Source organism: Haematobia irritans, chromosome 2 (genome assembly GCF_050003625.1).
Source record: "Haematobia irritans isolate KBUSLIRL chromosome 2, ASM5000362v1, whole genome shotgun sequence".
Classification (NCBI taxonomy): Eukaryota; Metazoa; Arthropoda; class Insecta; order Diptera; family Muscidae; genus Haematobia; species Haematobia irritans.
The window spans coordinates 231,115,556-231,135,798 of record NC_134398.1 but is presented as its reverse complement, the minus strand read 5'-3'; the positions used below and the strand labels follow the sequence as shown (position 1 = coordinate 231,135,798).

At 30.4% G+C, this 20,243-nt stretch overlaps 2 protein-coding genes across 4 annotated transcripts in view; one reads left to right on the top strand and one right to left on the bottom strand.

The window, feature by feature from the left end:
* The window catches only part of LOC142227348 (ras-related and estrogen-regulated growth inhibitor), a 74,923-nt gene that overhangs the window by 24,692 nt on the left and 29,988 nt on the right, over positions 1-20,243 (bottom strand). The window contains exon 1 of one of the 2 annotated variants that reach the window (XM_075297822.1): positions 7,396-7,645. The exons of the other annotated variant lie outside the window; for it this stretch is intronic. Within the exon in view, the coding sequence (XP_075153937.1) occupies positions 7,396-7,460 (65 nt within the window). The 5' untranslated portion in view covers positions 7,461-7,645. Of the gene's footprint in view, positions 1-7,395; positions 7,646-20,243 lie in introns of those variants that run through there. 2 annotated transcript variants of the gene reach the window in all.
* The window catches only part of LOC142227349 (uncharacterized), a 30,094-nt gene continuing 12,204 nt past the window's right edge, over positions 2,354-20,243 (top strand). The window contains exon 1 of one of the 2 annotated variants that reach the window (XM_075297826.1): positions 2,354-2,508. In XM_075297826.1, the coding sequence (XP_075153941.1) occupies positions 2,460-2,508 (49 nt within the window). In that variant the 5' untranslated portion in view covers positions 2,354-2,459. Of the gene's footprint in view, positions 2,509-14,977; positions 15,233-20,243 lie in introns of those variants that run through there. The other variant, XM_075297828.1, reaches the window with a different exon arrangement.

Below are 20,243 nucleotides of genomic sequence, written 5' to 3'. Positions count from 1 at the left end.
ATCAGCGATTGTCCTTGTTCCAAAAAACGACCCTATACCAAATTTGAGGACGATAGGACTTAAACTGCGACCTGTTCCTTGTCGCACAAAAATACATGGACAGACAGACGGACGGACAGACAGACAGACGGACATCGCTAAATCGACTCAGAATATAATTCTAAGACGATCGGTATACTAAACGATGGGTCTCAGACTTTTCCTTCTTTGCGTTACATACAAATGCACAAACTTATTATGTTATACCCTGTACCACAGTAGTGGTGAAGGGTATAAAAATAATCTAGTATTTTTAAAATAGAAAGTCGAATGGTATGCTTAAATTAAATGGTTCTTTTAATATTAGTATGTCTATGTCACTACTATGCGTATGATTAATGTACTAAAAGAAATATAACGTTATTCATACGCGACCATGGACCATATCGAATTAAATATCAATTTTCCAGCAAAAAAAAAGCGTTTCCAAAAAATTAATTCAAATGTTCTTTTTGTATCTGGAAGTGATGCAAAATTGGCGCTGAAACGATGAATTTAACATGGACTTGTCATAGAACGAATGTCCACCATTTCAACAGCCGTTGCACTGAATTTGCATCACTTTTTAAGGTGTGATTCAAATTCAGTGTTTTGGATGTGAATTGTAAAATTTTGTAATTTTTATAATTCTTTATGATTTTTAATGCATTCTGAAGCTTGTCTGAAACGTTTGACCCCAAATATTTTCAAGTGTTTTACAACGAATTTAGAATTTTTTAGTAGTGCCATTCTATTAATTCTTACTCTGTTTTTAACATATTTGAAACAAAAAAAAAAAAAAAGTAAAATTACCCATTAAAAATATTAAAAATATAGTTATAAAAAATTAATTAGGTGGACATTTTTGGAAGTGCTTTTAAAGTTGTGCCTTTAGAACAACTTCCAAATTTTTTATGGGTTGTCAAACATTTTTCCGCGACGAACAAATAAAACAACCTTGTCGGCAACCCTTTTTTTCCGAGTGTTTTTCTTGTCAATATGCAACTTTTTCTAATATTAAATGTTGAAATAGAATAAAAACAATATCTTGTTATAGTATGTTGGGTAACTTTAAGAAAAAATAATGTCCACGTGGCCAAGCTACAATAATGCCTAGTTGTGAGTTCCAAAATTTTGTGAGCGATGGTCACACTATCTCATTTTCCGCCGAGGAATTAGAAAAGATTTTAAATTAGCGACACGTCGCTAGCCGTCGGTTTCCCATAAAAAATACACGTAAACAAGTGTTTACCTACCGCCTATCGCTATGGTTATTTTAAAATACTCAGTTAAATTTTACGTTGGCTATTTCTTCGGAAATTTCTACGAAGATATTCACCCCGCTAGAAAGTCCATATTGGTACACAAAAACAAAGTAATTGAAAATAGTTACGTTTTTAATGAAAAAATTAATTGAATTTTGCAATCATCATCAATTAGTTTTTTAACCAAAGATTTTTTAATGTCCTATTAAAACTGTGATTGACACTATCATTTTCGTGAATGACGTCATTTCAGTTAAAAAATTAATTGGATCACTTAATTTCGTGATTAAATTAGAAAAAAAATTTTGTGTACATTTTAATAGAAAGTACATTTTAATTGATTCAATTAATTTATGTGGTTGATATTTGCTTTTATTAAATTTAATTGTATTGACGATTGATTTTAAATACAAATTATGAATTTGAATCTATTATGTGATATCTTTGTTTTTTGTTTATAGCTCTAATATATGTTTTCAGTGGTATATATTCATATTGTATTCTTTAAACATTAGACTAAATTGACAGCTCATTATGCTATTTATTAAATTACCCAACATCAGCAATATATGTTGATTTGTGAATACGCAATATTTTGTCGAAATGCCGTGTCGAGCAAATTGTTCTGGTTATCTGTAGACAACTTAGCCCAGTGTTTTTATAATACAAATTAATGTTTTTTATATAAATTTTTAGTTAGAAAGATTAGGTATTTACCTCTTTTTTAAACAGATTTATTCAATTAGATGACACTTTTTATTTAAGATTTCCATTGCAATCACTGGTACCGCATGTATTCCATACACTTGCAGTAAGCTTCTTTTTCTGATTTCATTTATTTTAATTATAACTTTTTTAAATAATTCATTTATTTGCGTCATTCGATTTCTTCATAGTTCTTGCCTGTGTTACCCGTCATCTAGACTATTTCAAATTTCACAAATACGTTGATTTTCAAAATGGCCAATATTTTTGTTTATTTGTTATTTTTTTAATGTTGGCAATTCTGTTTGTTTCATATGTTTTGCTTTTTGTTTTCATTTCTGCTTCCTCAACATCTGCTATGCCCAGCTGTTGGCAAATGTGTTTAGCTTTGCTTAGTGGAAATTTGTGAATATTCAAGTGAAAATAAATTACGAATTATTTGCTGGCCAAATTATCAACAGGTGTTTGAAAATGTCGCTCAGAATCATTAAATTGGCCGATCTATCACAAAAGGCGTTGAGTAAGTCTTACATTTGCCTATTCAATGAGATTGAGAAATAGTCAGTCTTGATTGCATAAAGTGTTGCTATTTGATAAATGTCTTCAGGTCATTTAGATGCTGGCTTTTTTGAACTATTCACAGATAACAATAGATAACGATAGAAAATGTTTTACAGTGAAACCTAAATACTCTTAAAATCGAACCCCTTTCAAAACTCGACAATTAAAATTAACTTCTCATAACTTGACACCTCCAAAATGTGCACAAAATTTTGGCGGCTATGTGGGTCCATTTCTAAAAGATTTTAGTGTATTTACATGAGGCACTCCACCCATTATTAACCTCCTAAACAATAATTTTGGGATTAAAAACTGAGGTAAACTGAAAGTGGTCAAATACGCTGAAAAAATTCGCTTGGTAACAAGAACGATACTTGTCACTGTTTTACCGCACAGAAAAAAATATCACCAAAATATTTCCAATTAAAAAGTTAATTAATAATGATTTTTACATTTTTTTTAAATAAAAAAAAACACGTAAGCTAATTCGTCTATCGCTTTAGTTATACTTACACACTTAGGGTAGGTACTATGTTCAGTTTTCGAGTTGAAAACCACTTTATTTTCGCGATTACTTTTCCTTAAATAATCAAAATTATAAATGAAAACAAACTTATTCCTGTAACGTCTTGTCTAAAACTAGTGGAACAAGAAACTACGCATCAATTGAGTTAATTTGTCTGCTTTATATTGAACTGTTTTAAGAAAGTAACCACGAAATTTTCAACGCGAAAAGCGAACATAGTACTTACCTTTAAAAAGAAAACTACATTTTATTTGTTTTGAAATGATCAATGTAGGGTTGCCAGATGATGGTAGGCGAAATCCGGGACAAGCAAAAACAGTGACATTTGCGTTTCAAATGAAAATACGAACTGTTTCCAATTTGAATAAATTTGGTAAATTTTTCCTATCACGAAAAAGTTTCCCTTATTCTACCACTTTTTTCTAAATTTACATAAATGCCACATAAGACACAGTAGTCGGGATAAAGTTCATAATTGTGTACAGGCTTGGAAATTCCTAAATTCTTTCTCCCAAGATGGCAAGAAAATTTTTATATCATTGTTGTTTTTTTTTTTTAATTTTGCTGATTCTTGGAAGTCGAAATATTTTGCGAAATATATAATTGAAATGATTCCTTCTTTTAACGAACATCTTGGTTATAGACATAATTTTGCTTATTTCCCAAGGTACTAAAGGATATATTTCTACAATGGTATTTGTGCCATTTTTTAAAGACAATATGAGTTTCTGAATATTCTTCAGAATATTTTTTTAAAGAAATAATGTTTAACAGCTGGTCATCATAAAATTAGTATTTCGATTGCAAGTAATTGAAATTACGAAATTTTTGAAAAATTGTGTAAATGATTCGGGACACTTCCTAGAGACGAAATTCCGGGACAATCCAGGCGGATCCCGGTTATCTGGCAAGCCTAGATCAATGTGATGTCGTAAATGTTAAGAATTTTCAACAAATGTAAAATTGCTTACTAGCACCCTGGGCTAGTGGAATTTTCCTCACCTCGATGTATACTCACCTTTCCTTATTTGGGAAAGGCTTCTTTGGTTGTAAAAAATACATAAATTGCTCTTTTTATAAGGGGCAAAAGAGGCAAATGGTACTCAAGGTAATTCCTCGTAAATATATTTTCAAGTAATTGTGTAAATATAACCATAGCGATAAGCGATAGGCGAAACATTTATTCCGCAACTCTATGTCATTTTCCGCCAAGGAATTAGATATAAATTGTAATTTGGCGACACGCCGCTAGTTGTCACAGGATTCGGTTGCGGATTTTGACCTTCCCATAAGAAATGGACTTTTGTATAATTAACAGTACTTTTTTAATAGTTGTATATTTATTTAATAAAGCATGTGAAAAAGGTTCATCATGATATCAGATCTGCTTCAAGTACTCGAATCGACATTTTATCTTTAAACGTCCTATACTGGAATAATTTTATCTTATACCTAGTTTATTTTGTTATTATGAACCAAAATACCTACATGAGTTTGTTGTTTACAAAATCACTTTGTTTATTGCCTAAATCCTTCAAAAACAAATCATAACAAAACTATTTTTGTTGTTCGCATAATTTTGAAGTGCGTGTGTGTGGTGATACACTCAAAATGTTTATTTACATGAAGACAAAAACAAAGACCGCATAATTATCAAATCACTCACTCGCATCGTGAATATGGGCGTTGAAGGCGATATCGGATACAGTATCGTGTCAATGAATTAGAATTTATAGATGTAACCACTACACACAAAGAAAGAAATATTTACCTCCGGAAAAAAATTAAACTATGGGCTATGTGTTGTAGAGCTCGACCGAAGCATCGGCTTCGGCATTTGGCCAAAAATCGATGATCGGCCACGAATCGGCCTTCGGCGTCAAGAGCCCAATTAACCGAAGCCGAAGCTTTTTGAATAATTTATTTGATGTTGATTTGTTCAAGTGTTGAATTTGTCTCCCAGTACAAAAAAAAATATATATATATAAAATCATTTTTTGTCATTATAGTATCAAACTACTGGACTGAATTACCTTTTATTGTTGTATTTGTGCATTTGTTGAAAAATTATTCTAATATTGAACTAAAACACACCAAATTTCTTTAATTACAAATTGGAGGAAAATAATAGGCTTCGGCCGATTATTGCTTTTTTGCCGAACATCGGCTTCGGCTTCGGCCAAAAGACCCGCTTCGGTCGAGCTCTAATGTGTTGTATGGTATTTGCTTAACAATTATAGAAATTTTTTAAACTGTTTTCTAATCACATTAAGGAGCTTTTAAGGTCAAGAGCATGCAAGAAAAGTCGAAATCGATTATTAATCCAAAATAATCGAAAAATCGATTTTAGAATTTTTTAAGAATATGACCATTCACTAAAATAAATTCTTATATTTATGAAATTTATTTTCATAAATACCATGACAATTTTCATAACATTAAATTTTTCCGTCCTAAATGCTATGAACTCGAAAAAATAATTCAATGACATATAATTCATTATTGTAAAGAAGCCTGTCATTACATTAATGAAAAATGTTATTCATTTAATGAAAATTTCCCTGTATAACATGAATTTTCTTCATAAATTCAATGTAATAATTTCTTTCCCTTATGAAAATTATTATTTCCGTATATTTCATTATTAAAATCACTTTTTCTCACATTCACCTTTACAATAAATTCTAATAATTTTACGTAAACCTATTCCAAAACTTTTTTATTATATTTGACTAAAGTTATGAAATGAATTATAAGTCTATACCATTTAATAAATATATTTAGTGTTTGTTAAATGGTTGTAAAACCCAATGTAGTTGTTCAACCATTTAAACTATTCTAGACATTATGAGAAAATGTACACCAATTAGTGTAAATTAGCATAGTAAGCAATATAAAGCATTATTTTAGTAGTCGCGTTGTTTGTAATAAATGCGATAATTTTTCTATGCGGTGATAATCATTATAGTATTGAATTATTTCTATTTTTTTTAAATTAAACTGCACAATGTATTCCATAAATATTCTGTACTGCAACTAAAGCAATTTTTGTTAATCAAAAAATCTATTCAATAAATTTACTTGGGCATCTAAACCTCTTTCGTATTTTTACTAAAAAATGGGGACAATATTTATAAAAAAATAATAATATTGATGAAAATTGCCATACATTTTATGTTTGAGTTTCTTATAATCAATGTACATTTTCATAAAAGTAATAATTAAAATTATTAAATTTATGAAAAAATTCATTAGATTAATTATCATTTTCATGCTGCTTTAATGGTTTTCATCATGAGTAGTATGACTAACATTGATAAATATAATGGAATCTTTTCATTAATCTAAAAATGGGGTTTCATAAAAGTAAAAAAAAAACGATCACAAATAGAATGATGAGATTTCATAAGTGCTATGAATAATCTTCATTAATGGTATGAACAACTTTCATGAATGCTATGAAAACTTTTCATAAAATCTAATGATTGCCTTTCATAAATATTATTAAAATTTTCATTAATTTCAAAGTTATGAAACAGGTTTCATAAATATAATGAAAAGTTTCATTGAGACGAAACCAAGAAAATTTTTCATAAATATTATGAAAAATTCATTACTATTATGAACACTTTTTTCTGTGTAGAATTATCAACGCGAAACAGTTAAATTCGAATGCTGATTAATTGAAAATAAAATTCGAATTAATTGGAACTCGTTAAATAAATGTCAAGCGTAGAAAAACCTATAGGTTAATTCTTTTTTTTTTTAAATTTTTATAACTTTTCTGTGCTTTTTAATTAACATTAAGTTTATATTAATATTTATATTCAAACTTATTGTATAGAAAAATATCCTCTTAAAATTGTGTTTTTCATTTGGCAAATAGTTCATATCACTGGCTGCTATACCTAAATATCCTCTTAAAATTGTGTTTTCCAGTTGGTAAATAGTTCACATCACTGGCTGCTATACATTCATCTATATATCCATTTAAGAATTATTTCCGATATTCTATGTTTTAAATTATCAATACTATTAATTTAAATGTTCGAAATTATTAGAATTCTATTTGAAATTATACATTGTCTTTGCCTACGATAGAATTGCAATATTGTCCAATATTGTCATTTTCGATTAAAATACAGATGTCATCACCGACTGTCATCTTAAAATGTTGTATAGGTAAAACCATTTCACACATTTCCGTTACAAAACTTTTTGTTATTGATTTTTATTCGAATATTATAGCTATAAATAATAGCCCGGGTGGATTGCTTCGATAGCGACGTACGAGTCCAAAAGATCACAATATTTCATTACCATTGGATGTCATTACGTTGCCTAAAATACGTTGAATATATTTCGGGTTTATCGACCAACTGCATGATTATACATTTTATCAAAAGGAATTTATGTATTTTGTTTTGTTGTATATTTATTTTTGGCAGGTATGGATGTTCGTTACAAATGTTCTTTGATCACTCGCGTAGGTCCGAAACACCAAATACCGATCGATTGCCAGTGTTCAAATCTAGGAGACGTTGTATGTTTCTTGGCCAATATTTTTTTCCAATTGAAATGAACATTTTGAAATAAACTAAACTACTCATAATTGTTTGCTAATTATTCTTCTTCTGCACATGATCATTTGTTTTGTATATTGTGTACGATATACATATATATGTGTGTGTGTATGCATGTGTGTTCAGACATGCATATTTAAAAGATTTTATTTTTAATTAATTTCCTTCTTGGCTTAACAAAAGAAAAGTTATAAATATTATTGTTAGAAGCGTAGTTCGGGAGGGGAGAAGATATTTTTATTTGATAATTTTATAATGGATTTATTTCAGTTTCCTAAATTTTAGAATATACTTTAAGAGATCACACAAACTATATCCACTAAATTCAATATCACCATATAAAAAATTCTTGTGAGATGTGTATACACTGAAAAAAATATTTACGTGATACTAAAGATTAGATGTGCAATTTAAAAATTTTGAAGTAAAAATTTCTTTAAAATAATGAAATTTTAATTAAAATAAAGTTTATAATCTTCGCTTCAAAATTTTTTTTTTTTAATTTAGGACACCGATTTTGCGTCCCTCCATTAAAGCCACATGTCTTTCAACAAAGGAAAATTTTCCTTAAAAAATAATGAATTAAAATAATGAATCTTTAGATTTAAGATAAACGCTTCAAATATAGGCTAAGATTTATTTGTTTGTACTGTGCTTTATTAGCATACCGCGAGTAGACAATGAAAATTCGATTAATGAGATCTGTATGCTAATTTTAGCTTTATTTATCCTTTAGTTTAAAGAAGCCGCATCTTTGGCTCGGAATAAATACCAAAATCCTTGAGGGAAAGTCAAAATCTTTGGATCCAAGTAAACTTTTTTTATGTAGGACTCGATAGGCTAAAAAGTAGTCGAAAATATGGTGATATTGCTTACGAAAAATACACTGTCTTACGATACATACAGATATTGTTACTAGAGTGATTTTTTAGACGTGTCTATAAATTTGCCAAAATTATTTTTTGGTCGTTATACGAGTATTACAATGGTCATTGTCATGTTTTGGTTAATGAGTACAAAAAAGTACAAGTGTCATATGAAGTTTATTAACCCAGATGCTGTATAAACTAAAGCACTAAATTTCACATTTGACGCCAATAGCACGCCGTCAAACTTTAACATTTTAGAGTGCAAGCATATAATGTTCATAAACTAGCATAATATGATTGGGTCAAATATTTTAATATGTTAGAACATATTATGTTTGGGACATAACATTTTTGTAAATATAATATGTTTGGATGCAAACATATATTAAATTATCCTATAAACATATATATGTTTAGAAAGAGAGACCTAGAGACTATGCTGCAAATAAAAGAATGGAAATAACTAACCAATTGGCGCCTTAAAAATATATATACACAAAGTAAATTTCATTAAAATTTTTTCTACCAGTGTAGGCTTAAGGTAAAACATAATATGTTTGAACAATACAATATTTTGTTAGGACTAATCCTGAAAATATATATGCTTGAAGCAAAATGTGTTAGGGGTATATGTTACGGAAGCGATTATTTTTTAGGCTGCAGACACCAACAATCGTTAGCATATGGATTTATAAAGTACAATATTTTTAAACAAATAATTCTGCTTTAAAAAAGTTTGAAAAGTGATATCTCTAATTCTTTCAAATCGTACAAAAAATGTTAGACCTTTTGACATAATCAAACTAATCTAACCTAACCTAATCGCTCGGAACCGAACAACTCGGAAGATTGGTTTATATATGAGTGCAATATCACAAAATTGTCCAGTGCGCCCTATCTTCGAGCTTGAAGTCTACAGACGGACGGATATAGTATCTCTATATCGTCTTAAAATAAAATTGAAAACAAAAATCACAATCGATACTTCCAAATTTTTTGGTGGTGGATACTAAAATGGATCGTTTGAAGTTACAGCGTAATTATAGTGAAACCATTCATTGGTCAATTAAATAACCGAATGTTTAGTTATTAAAATATAAAGTGTTTTTAAAAACTTTGGTTTAACTCCATAGAATTGCAAAAAATAAGTTTAATCAATATGGTGATAGTTTTTGTGATTTTAGTAAAATTTTGTGAGGTGGCCGTATAACTAAAACACCATATGGAAGCAATAAAAAATTTACTATTTAAAACTATCATATAAACAAGCATACTTTTTTAAGAAATATACATACATATATATTTGAAAAGCATCTTGGTCAGTATAAAGAAAGAAGAGTTTTCTTTTCTGAGGAACAAAATTTTAGACAAACAAATTTTTCTTTTAACGTTAAAAAATTTTCTTAAAACAAAAAATAAAAATATCAGAGACAATCGTTAAATCGTTTGTCATAAATTCGGGTTTATTTGCTCTTACAGAAAATATTTTACATTAAATGGGAATTTCGTTTGTCTAAAATTTCGTTACACACTCAAAAAAAGTTTACTTGGATTCAAAGATTTTGACCTTCCCTTAAGGATTTTGGTTTTGATTCCGAGCCAAAGATGCGGCTTCTTTAAAATAAAGTAAATTTTTAGCGACCTATCTGGCTTTAAATCTAGGACCAATAAAATTTAAATTAGGATACGGATACGAAAGTAAAAAAAGTTTTCTTAATTCACAAAAAAAAAAACTATAAACTATATCCTCAAAATAAATCTAAAGTTTCAATATTTCAGTTAATTTGCCCACGATTTCTTTAAATCAAATATGTGTTTCGTTACTTTAAGGAAAATTAGCTTAGCTCAAGGACATGCAACTTTAACGGAGGAACGCAAATTTACAAAATTTGTGTTCTAATGAAAAAAAAAAATTTTGAAGCAAAGATTATAAACTTTATTTTAATTAAAACTTCATTATTTTAAAGAAATTTGTTCTTAATATAAATTTCGCATCCTAAAATTTAGTTTGCGCAATCTTTAATATCACGTATATAGTTTTTCAGTGCAGAGGAAAGTATGACCATTTTTGAATTTTTCCATGGCATTCTATTATTCGAATGGAATATACCATATTTCTAAGGCAACATGGAACATAAAATTAAAAAAAAATCCACGCTTTATAATGATCATTTAATTAATAAAAAAAACTTTTTTAAATTTAGCATTGGTCCGCACCTGATATGAAAATTTATTTGTTTTTCCGTTGTTTTTTTGTGAGGCCAAAAAATCTTATACAACATGAAAAAGAAAACAAAAAATGATCATAGATCAAAATTTATGGAAATTTTTTTTTGCTTCTGATTTAACAACCTGTACACGATAGATCGGAGGCATTTGCTTTTCAATTGGCTAAAAATGTTCATTATCTTCTTATTTCTTTGGTGTTTTTTGTTTTTGTTATAAATTTCCTTTGAAGAAGAATACCAAGCATGTCTATCAAACTTAAATATCTGCAAAATTTCTAATTTCATCCTCATTTAGTATTATTTGACGAAATTTGTTATTGTCGGTTGAAAGCTACTCTATCTCATCTCAACATGAGTTCACTGCATGATGGGATGTACTAAAGAAAATGGAAATAGCTCTGATTATGTTGATGACGTTTGTTTAATTGATAATACCCTAAAACGATGACTGACCATTATTTGCTTGAAAGCCTCTGTTTCTCCTACAATAGAAAATAACTGAAAAAAAGAATGTGGTCGTTGTTGTTGTTGCTTTTCTCAATTTCTTATCAGTGAATTAGAGTAGAAACAAGATTTTAAAATTTAAACCATCAAATGCGTGTGTGAATCTTTTTGACGTATTTACCAAATTGTGCAAATAAATTTAATTGAAAATGAGTTTATTTGAACAGAATGTACCATGACACATATTCGAGAAAACATGAGCCCAATGAATGATCCAATAACGTCAAACCATTTATGTTGTTGGAAAACAAACCAGAGTATGAACTTTCATTAAATGTTGTTGAAAATGTCCAAAGATTGGGAAATTGGGAAGAAGGATCATCCGAATAGAAACATGTTTCAAAATCATAATGTTACTTTTTGTCGAGGAACATGTAACATTTTTTTACATGGTCCTTGTTAAAATCAGCTCAGTTTATTTCTATCACCAATAGTCATCACCCGATAACTTATAAATGCACGTAGTCGAAATTGGGTCAAATTCGCTTCAAATTTAAATATATCTCATATGGATTTCACGATATTCATCTGTTATAAGTATTTGTAATTAAGAATATGGGTCCAGTTTTAGCTTTATCGCCTTTAACATTGACACAATCAGGTTCTTTAGGTTCCCTGTAGGAAATGTCAATAGTGAAACAGTACAGACTTTCTATTGACTGTGTCGCCAGTACTACTGACCAAATATACCCCAGACAATGTAAAATTCTATTGACATTTAACATGTACTTGTCATTGAGAATGAACTACTGACACAAGAACTACTGACTAGGTGCTACTTTTGGAACCATATGGAGACATTGGAACCACTGAATCAGTAGTCCATTGTCACCATTTTGTCAACACTTTTTTACCAAATAAAAAGGCGTAAAATTAGATATTGAAATCATATTTTTTATGTATATTTAATTAAATTAAACTAATTACGTATATTTAATTAAATAAATTAAACGTCTAGGCCTTCCTCCTGCAATGTACTGAGCAGCTTCTCCAAACACTTTCTAGAAGGCGATGTTTCGATGTACCACTGCTTCAGTTTTTCCCTCAAATTCAGAGTTGGAGTGGGCAAATCAGCTAACTCAAAATCTTCAAAAGTTTCACAATTTTCTTCTTGCAGCACAAAATCACTGAAAGTGCTCTCTCTAGAAATTACCTCCTCTTCAGCATTTGCTCTATCCTTGTACAATTTTAATTGCTTTTTCACAAGTCTTTTGTAATTTCTTTTATTCATTTTTTAATTCACTTATAAAACTCACTTTTCTTTTTAAACTATTGTCCAATTATTGCGATACCACGTGTTCCCACAACCAAAAAAAGCGAAACAATGAAAAGGAAGAAGAAGCATTAACTCTCATTTGTCATAAATTTCTCTACACATTAAATCCAGAGAAATATTTGTAGACAAGCTGTAGACAAATTATCAACAATGTCACTATAATAGTTGACAAAAGTGGTGACATAGAGACACATGTCCCCAGACTTCCTACAGCAATTGCTGTAATATTTTCTCTGTGGATGATCAGGATCAGTTTTCGGTCCTGATTTAAATATGGTCCCAAATGTATTTTCATATGTTTCCGTGTAAAACTTATATATTTGGAACTTAAATTTTTAGCACAATATTTTTAAGTGCAAGCATATAATGTGCATAAACTAGTATATCATGTTTGGAACATATATGTTTATATATTAGAACATACGCTCAAAAAAATAGTGATCTCTCTATTTAACTATAGCCAATTTAACTTTATTTTAGTTCATGGAATTATTATGTTACATAATTACATAATTTGTATATAAATAAATACATGGGGTGTAATATTCAAATAAATTACAAATATATGTTTTTATACCATTTACAATAGGATGGGGGGTTGGTATGTACACTTTGCCATTCCGTTTGTAACACATCGAAATATTGGTCTAAGACCCCATAAAATATATATACTCTGGGTCGGGGAATAATGAGTCGATCTAGCGATGTCCGCCCGTCTGTCTGTGGAAATCATTCTAACTTCCGAACGGAACAAGCTATCGATTTAAAACTTGGTGCAAGTAGTTGAATTGATGTTGTCGGAAGGTATTACAAATGGGTCATATCGGTCCACTTTTACTTGCAGCCCCCATATAAACCTAACCCCAGATTTGGCTTGCGGAGCCTCCTAGAGCAACAAATTTCATACGATCGGATTGAAATTTGCTAAGTGGTATTAGTATATGGTCTCTAACAACTATGCAAAAATTGGTCCACATCGGTCTATTATTATATATAGCCCTCATGTTGTGTTAGTATATGGTCCCTAACTTTCGTGCGAAAATTTGTCTATGTCGGCTATAATTATATATAGTCCCCATATAAACCGATGCCCAAATTTGTCCTACGGAGCAAATTTCACCTGATTCGGTTGAAATTTTGTACGTTGACTTAGTATCGGTCTTTAATTATATATAGCCCACATATAAACCGATCCGCAGATTTGGCTTTCGGAGGAGAAAATTTCATCCGAACAGGTTGAAAATAAGTACATTGTTTTAGTATATAGCCTCCAATAACCATGCAAAATTGGTTGATATCGGTTCATAATTATTTATAGAATCCCCAATATATACCGGCCAAGATCTGAATTATATAGGTATTTAATCTGGCTTTTTATGTTTTGTCTAACATATACCCCATATTAACTTACTTACAATTTAAAAGACAATTTTAAGAAGCTTAAAGATACCTTGCCATCGGCAAGTGTTACAACAAGCCAAGTACATAGGATTCGGCCTGTCCGAACTTACGACCGAATATACTTGTTATTATTATATTTAAGACATTTTGCTGCAAGCAAACAAATGTTTAGAAACTGGATTTAACTATATGGGGCCTTCAAAAAAAAGTATACGCTTAGGGTGAAACATAATATGTTCGCACATTGCAAACATTTTTTTGTTTGAATACATTCTCAAAATATATATGCTTGAAGCAAAATATGTTTGGGAGTATATGTTACAAAGGCGATTTTTTGAGGGTGTACTACGCGCCGAGGATTGTTTTCATAAAATTTCCTTACTTGTTTTTTTAGTTAACCCCCGAAAAATTACGCCTCTTTATTTAAATTATCTTTAGATGCAGTAATCGTCAAAATTGCCTTATACTAACAGGTCGCCTTTCTTCTTTGTCGTTGGTCAGTAGAATTTGTAAACACAAGATCTTAAAATAAAAACGGATGCATGCGTATTACACGTGAGACAAATGTTGTTGGTCTTATTTGCTCATTGCGATTGACCCTCAGAGATTTTGGAAATATTTTTACATTTCATTGTTGCTGAAGATGCTGACAAAGATCTTTATCACTTCAGTGAATTCATCACCATCATCGGCATAGTGGCTGTGATCATGCCGTTGATACGTGAAATATGCATTTCGATTTGAATTATTTCCTACTTCCAGTTTTATCGTTAGTCGTAAAGACTCATCGTCCAACCGCCCCGGGCGGGTTTGCCAATGCTCGGTTCTTTGTTCCGGGGGCTAACAATGAATTGTGCGTACATTGACAAATAATGTAATGCATATTCCCAGCGAGTCTCATTCGCTTGTAAATATGGACAATAAAATCAATAATGGATGGAAGTGGGAGGTGTAGTGTAAGCAATACCCCTAACCCGGTGGCGATCTCGGGCATCTCGTGCAGTGTATTCATATAAAAGATCGACTCATTTACAGCTGATCGCCAGAAACGCTGGAGATTGTCTAGAACAAAGTCGGTTGTTTTTGTCATTTTAAAGATCAGCTCCGCGTTTTTGTTATTGTTGTTCATCTAATCGTCTCAATTAGTATTGGCCATTGGCAATAACGAGGTGCATACAAATAATCGTAAATAAAAATTGCCACTTTTCGCTTTAAAACAAAATCAATATTGGTGTGTACAGTATATAGTGATTGTGATAAGTACGGCCATGGATATATAGTTCCTCCCTAAAATTGGTATGTCATATTATTAGCTACCCTTTTTTGGTTTAATTACATATGGAATCATTTGTTTATGGTGTTTCCATTATTTTTGTTTGGTCTTTAGTGAATAATGATGTGTGTTGTTTTGGGTTTTTTTGCGTTTTAAAATTGACATTTGTGCGTATCGTCTTTGGAGACAATAACAATAACAATAGCCGAAAAACATGAAAATAAAAATATATTTGTTGTTGATTTCGAGTATTTTGTAAACAAACAACGGAATATCCCACTTTCATTGGCTATGGCTCGTCCTCATCATAGATTACGAATGAGATAAATTTTAATGAAATGCTATAAATTTAGTATGTTTTTAACGACATTACAAAATTCTTCAAAAAAATAAACCAAAAAAAAATAAACCAGGCTAGCTAACACGCAGCGTTACAGTTACATGATATTTAATTTATTGACTGCACTTAATATTGTTTACAATAATAGAAAAAACATTAACGTAAGCACATTGTTGCCCTTGTCCTTAAGATACAAATGCGAGTTTTGCATACACTGAACAAAATATTGTCGTGAGACCAAAGATTTTATGTCCTTGGAATAGGAATGAGAATTTAGCTTAGCATACAAGACGCAATTTTTGTGATATATAGTTTTTTCCTTGTCCAAAAATCGATAAACTTTTCAATGAAGTGGTTTTGTCCTTACACTTAGATGATTCGACTTAAAAAAGGGTATTTTAGTTTGAAAGAAAATTTTGTTTGACTAAGACCTACTTGACTTTAATAATTCAGAAAAATTCTTCAAAATTAATTACATTTGTTGACTTATTGCATCTTGACTACAACGCCAAAATTCGTTCAAAATTATGACATATTTTCCAAACCTTTATTTTAAAGGCGCTTTTTACTTGAAACATAGCTTAATTTCTACTTGAAGTCGAGTCTGAATTTGAAAATGTAAGTTGTCGTTAACACGTATTTAAAGGAATTTAATAACACATGAAGAAAAAAAGCTGAAGACGAATAAATAACAAACTATTTCCTAAATCAAGAACGCAAATTTAAAAGAGAATTGTGTCCCTCAAGTATCTTAACTTCTCCGCTTATTTGGCTCGGAATCAATACCAAACTCATTATAGGTGTTAAGAAAACTCTTTGGAACCGGAAATGTTTTTTTTTTTTTGTGTAATAGGGGTATATATCTTATACTAAGATATTTTCTTGACAAAAATTGGAGAAAGTAGTTTGTCCTTAGAGTTTGGAGATTTGTGTTTAAAAATGGGTATCATTACATAAAAGAAAATCCTATTGAACTCTGGTCAATTTATCTTAAAAGATCGGTTACATATCTTCAATATTATTAGAATCGTGCCTTAATTCAAAGAGTTTTTGTAACTTGACTACAAAGCAAAACAAAAAGAAACAGAAATGTCTTTCCACACATAATTTTAAAGACACTGTTTAGATTCTAAACATAAATTTTAGTATACAAAGCTAAATTATAACAGACTCTTAAAAGTATAAAATGTATTCTTAAACCTAAAAAAACTCTAATGGAAAAATTCTTAAAATAATTTAATCCTATATATGCATAATTATTCATTTTAAACAATAGATTAATATCTCAGTTACATTAAAGATTTTTTGTTTAAATCAATAATGTTTTTCTTTACGTTAAGATATATTCGCCTTATTTCGAACATGTACGTCTTTAACGGAGGGAAGCAAATTTCATTGATATTTTTGAAAAAAAAAAAAATTAAATTAAAAAAAATCGATTTTAAAAAAAGATTGTTCTTGATGTTGTGTTCCTTCATTTGAGGTCATTGTTTTTTTTCAGTGTACGAATTCATTTACCTTTTAGAAAAACAGAGTAGGAAACAGTTAACCATCGTTCCTTTACTAGCTATATGTGAATATCAAGTTTGAGATTTAAGGATGTGTAAGAAAGTTTAAACAATATTCTCTGAATTCAACGTTGAATTCAAACGTTTTTCTAATGCCTATTGCAATTGATAAAAAATAATTGGAATTTAAATCTTCTGCCGAATGTGAGAAATTTTTACTACTTTTAATTATTTTTTGCTTACTTTAATGACGTGAATTAAAAATGGAAAATAATTGTATACAAGTGTAGTACTCAATTTTTCTAAAGGGTGATTCTTTTGAGGTTAGGATTTTCATGCATTAGTATTTGACAGATCACGTGGGATTTCAGACATGGTGTCAAAGAGAAAGATGCTCAGTATGCTTTGACATTTCATCATGAATAGACTTACGATCTGCCACAACGTCGAATTTTCAGTGAATGGGCCCTAGAAAAGTTGGCAGAAAATCCGCTTTTTTATCGACAAATTTTGTTCAGCGATGAGGCTCATTTCTGGTTGAATGGCTACGTAAATAAGCAAAATTGCCGCATTTGGAGTGAAGAGCAACCAGAAGCCGTTCAAGAACTGCCCATGCATCCCGAAAAATGCACTGTTTGGTGTGGTTTGTACGCTGGTGGAATCATTGGACCGTATTTTTTCAAAGATGCTGTTGGACGCAACGTTACGGTGAATGGCGATCGCTATCGTTCGATGCTAACAAACTTTTTGTTGCCAAAAATGGAAGAACTGAACTTGGTTGACATGTGGTTTCAACAAGATGGCGCTACATGCCACACAGCTCGCGATTCTATGGCCATTTTGAGGGAAAACTTCGGAGAACAATTCATCTCAAGAAATGGACCGGTAAGTTGGCCACCAAGATCATGCGATTTGACGCCTTTAGACTATTTTTTGTGGGGCTACGTCAAGTCTAAAGTCTACAGAAATAAGCCAGCAACTATTCCAGCTTTGGAAGACAACATTTCCGAAGAAATTCGGGCTATTCCGGTCGAAATGCTCGAAAAAGTTGCCCAAAATTGGACTTTCCGAATGGACCACCTAAGACGCAGCCGCGGTCAACATTTAAATGAAATTATCTTCAAAAAGTAAATGTCATGGACCAATCTAACGTTTCAAATAAAGAACCGATGAGATTTTGCAAATTTTATGCGTTTAAAAAAAAAAAAAAGTTATCAAGCTCTTAACAAATCACCCTTTATATATGAAAATAGTTCATTTTAGTTAAAATTTTCTAAAATAAATATACATTTTATTTGTGGTGGGTTCACTTTATTCCGATCGAGCAAATGCGATGCTGAACTTGCATTAACTTGGTGAATTTCCGAACATCGAATTCTCTAACGGGGAAAAATACGCTTAGACTTTTCTTTTTGGCCTATTTTAAAAAGAAACACAAGGACTAAACCATGGCTAATAAATTGGGCACGTGTACATAAAGTTTTGATGTTAGCAATAAACATAAACTCACAAATATATGTTTTTCTTCATGTCATTATGGCCTAGCAATTATCAACTGATAGAAATACATGCTTTTTATATCATTATATATGACGTGAATTATGAGCTACCTTCAACCATTTCTCCCAGACTAGTAAATTGAGTGATTTAAACATTTTATTAAATTAATAAAAATCAACGTGTGCGGAATTATTATAGAATGACTCTTTTTGGTGGTGGCCCACAATATCATTCATCATCCAAAAAGTGTTTGCAAATATACCATCCACTACATTAACAAATTTATACTTCCCCCAAAAAAATCTACTAAAAGCAGAAATCAAATAAATAAATTATAATTTTAATGAAATTATATAGTCGTAATAAAATATGCTACCCCAGTTTGGATACTGAATGTTATTACTTTCAGCCTCTATTGCCATGTGTTTCCCTTTCTATACACTGGAAAAAAATGGTTCTAGTATTGAATATTTTAGAATTGCTAGGATGAAGATAATATTATAATTCAATACTTGTTTTATTCGCATTTAAAAATGACTTTGAAAGCCCAGAAGAGATATATCCAAAAAAGTTTATAATCAGTAAAAGGTTGGTAAACTAAATTATATATTAAGGAGATTTATCTTTGTTATTATTTTGTCAGTGTAGCATTTAACCTTGAGCTTGAAATTGATCCAAAACGAAATGGTAAACACCTATAATATGATTTCATGTAGAGGTTACATTGGCAATTTTGAAAGACAAAATGTTTCAAATGGGGCATTTGCGGAAACGCCAAGAATTTAAGTGCTAGAGACATAGACATTTTTCGGAACGACGTCATCACGCCAACTAATGGACTTTATGTGATTTAAAACACATTAATATTTGTTATTACTTTACATTTGGACATGAGGTTGGAATTAAAATTGTTTACATTTCCATATAACATTTTGGAGAATATTTTGAGGTCGCTATGTTACGTTCGTCCAGCCTTTAGTCGCACAAATTTAAAAATATTTTAAAAACATGGAAAAAATAAAATCATCGTTTAGTGATAATGCCTTCAAACCTGGCAATGTTTATCCACCCATATATTTTAAACTACAAGAAGTTATAATTTGAAGTTTTAAGACGTTATTTGAATGGATAAGAAATTCATTTAGACAAAAGTCTAAACACCCTCAAAAAAAATCGCTTCTTTAACATATGTTCCAAACATATTTTGCAGGAAGCACATATATTATTGGATACTGCCGAAATATTAATATGTTTGTTTTTTGTGAAAATATTATATGTTTGGAAGCATTTTGAGCCCAAAAATATTATATGCTTGGAAGAATTTTCCCCAAAGAAGATTGTGATCATTCCCTCACATAATTTTCACTTCCACGAAATTTTTAGTTCTTGGCACCTTTTTCTGTAATACAAATAATGTTGAAGAAATTATTCAATTTTATTATTTTTTTTTTATTTAATTTTACCTTTCGCCTGGGCGGAGAATCGAACCGAGGTACATACAGTTTGTAAGCCAACACACTATCCACTGGGCTACGTAGTAGTTATAGTCACCAGTAGACAATTATCGTTACAAGTTACATTTATATAGCATACTTTGCAGCGCCCACGAGCCCATGCAAACATAACATTATTTAAAAGAAACATACATTTGTTGGCCACGTGGAGCAGTGGTTAGCATGTCTGCCT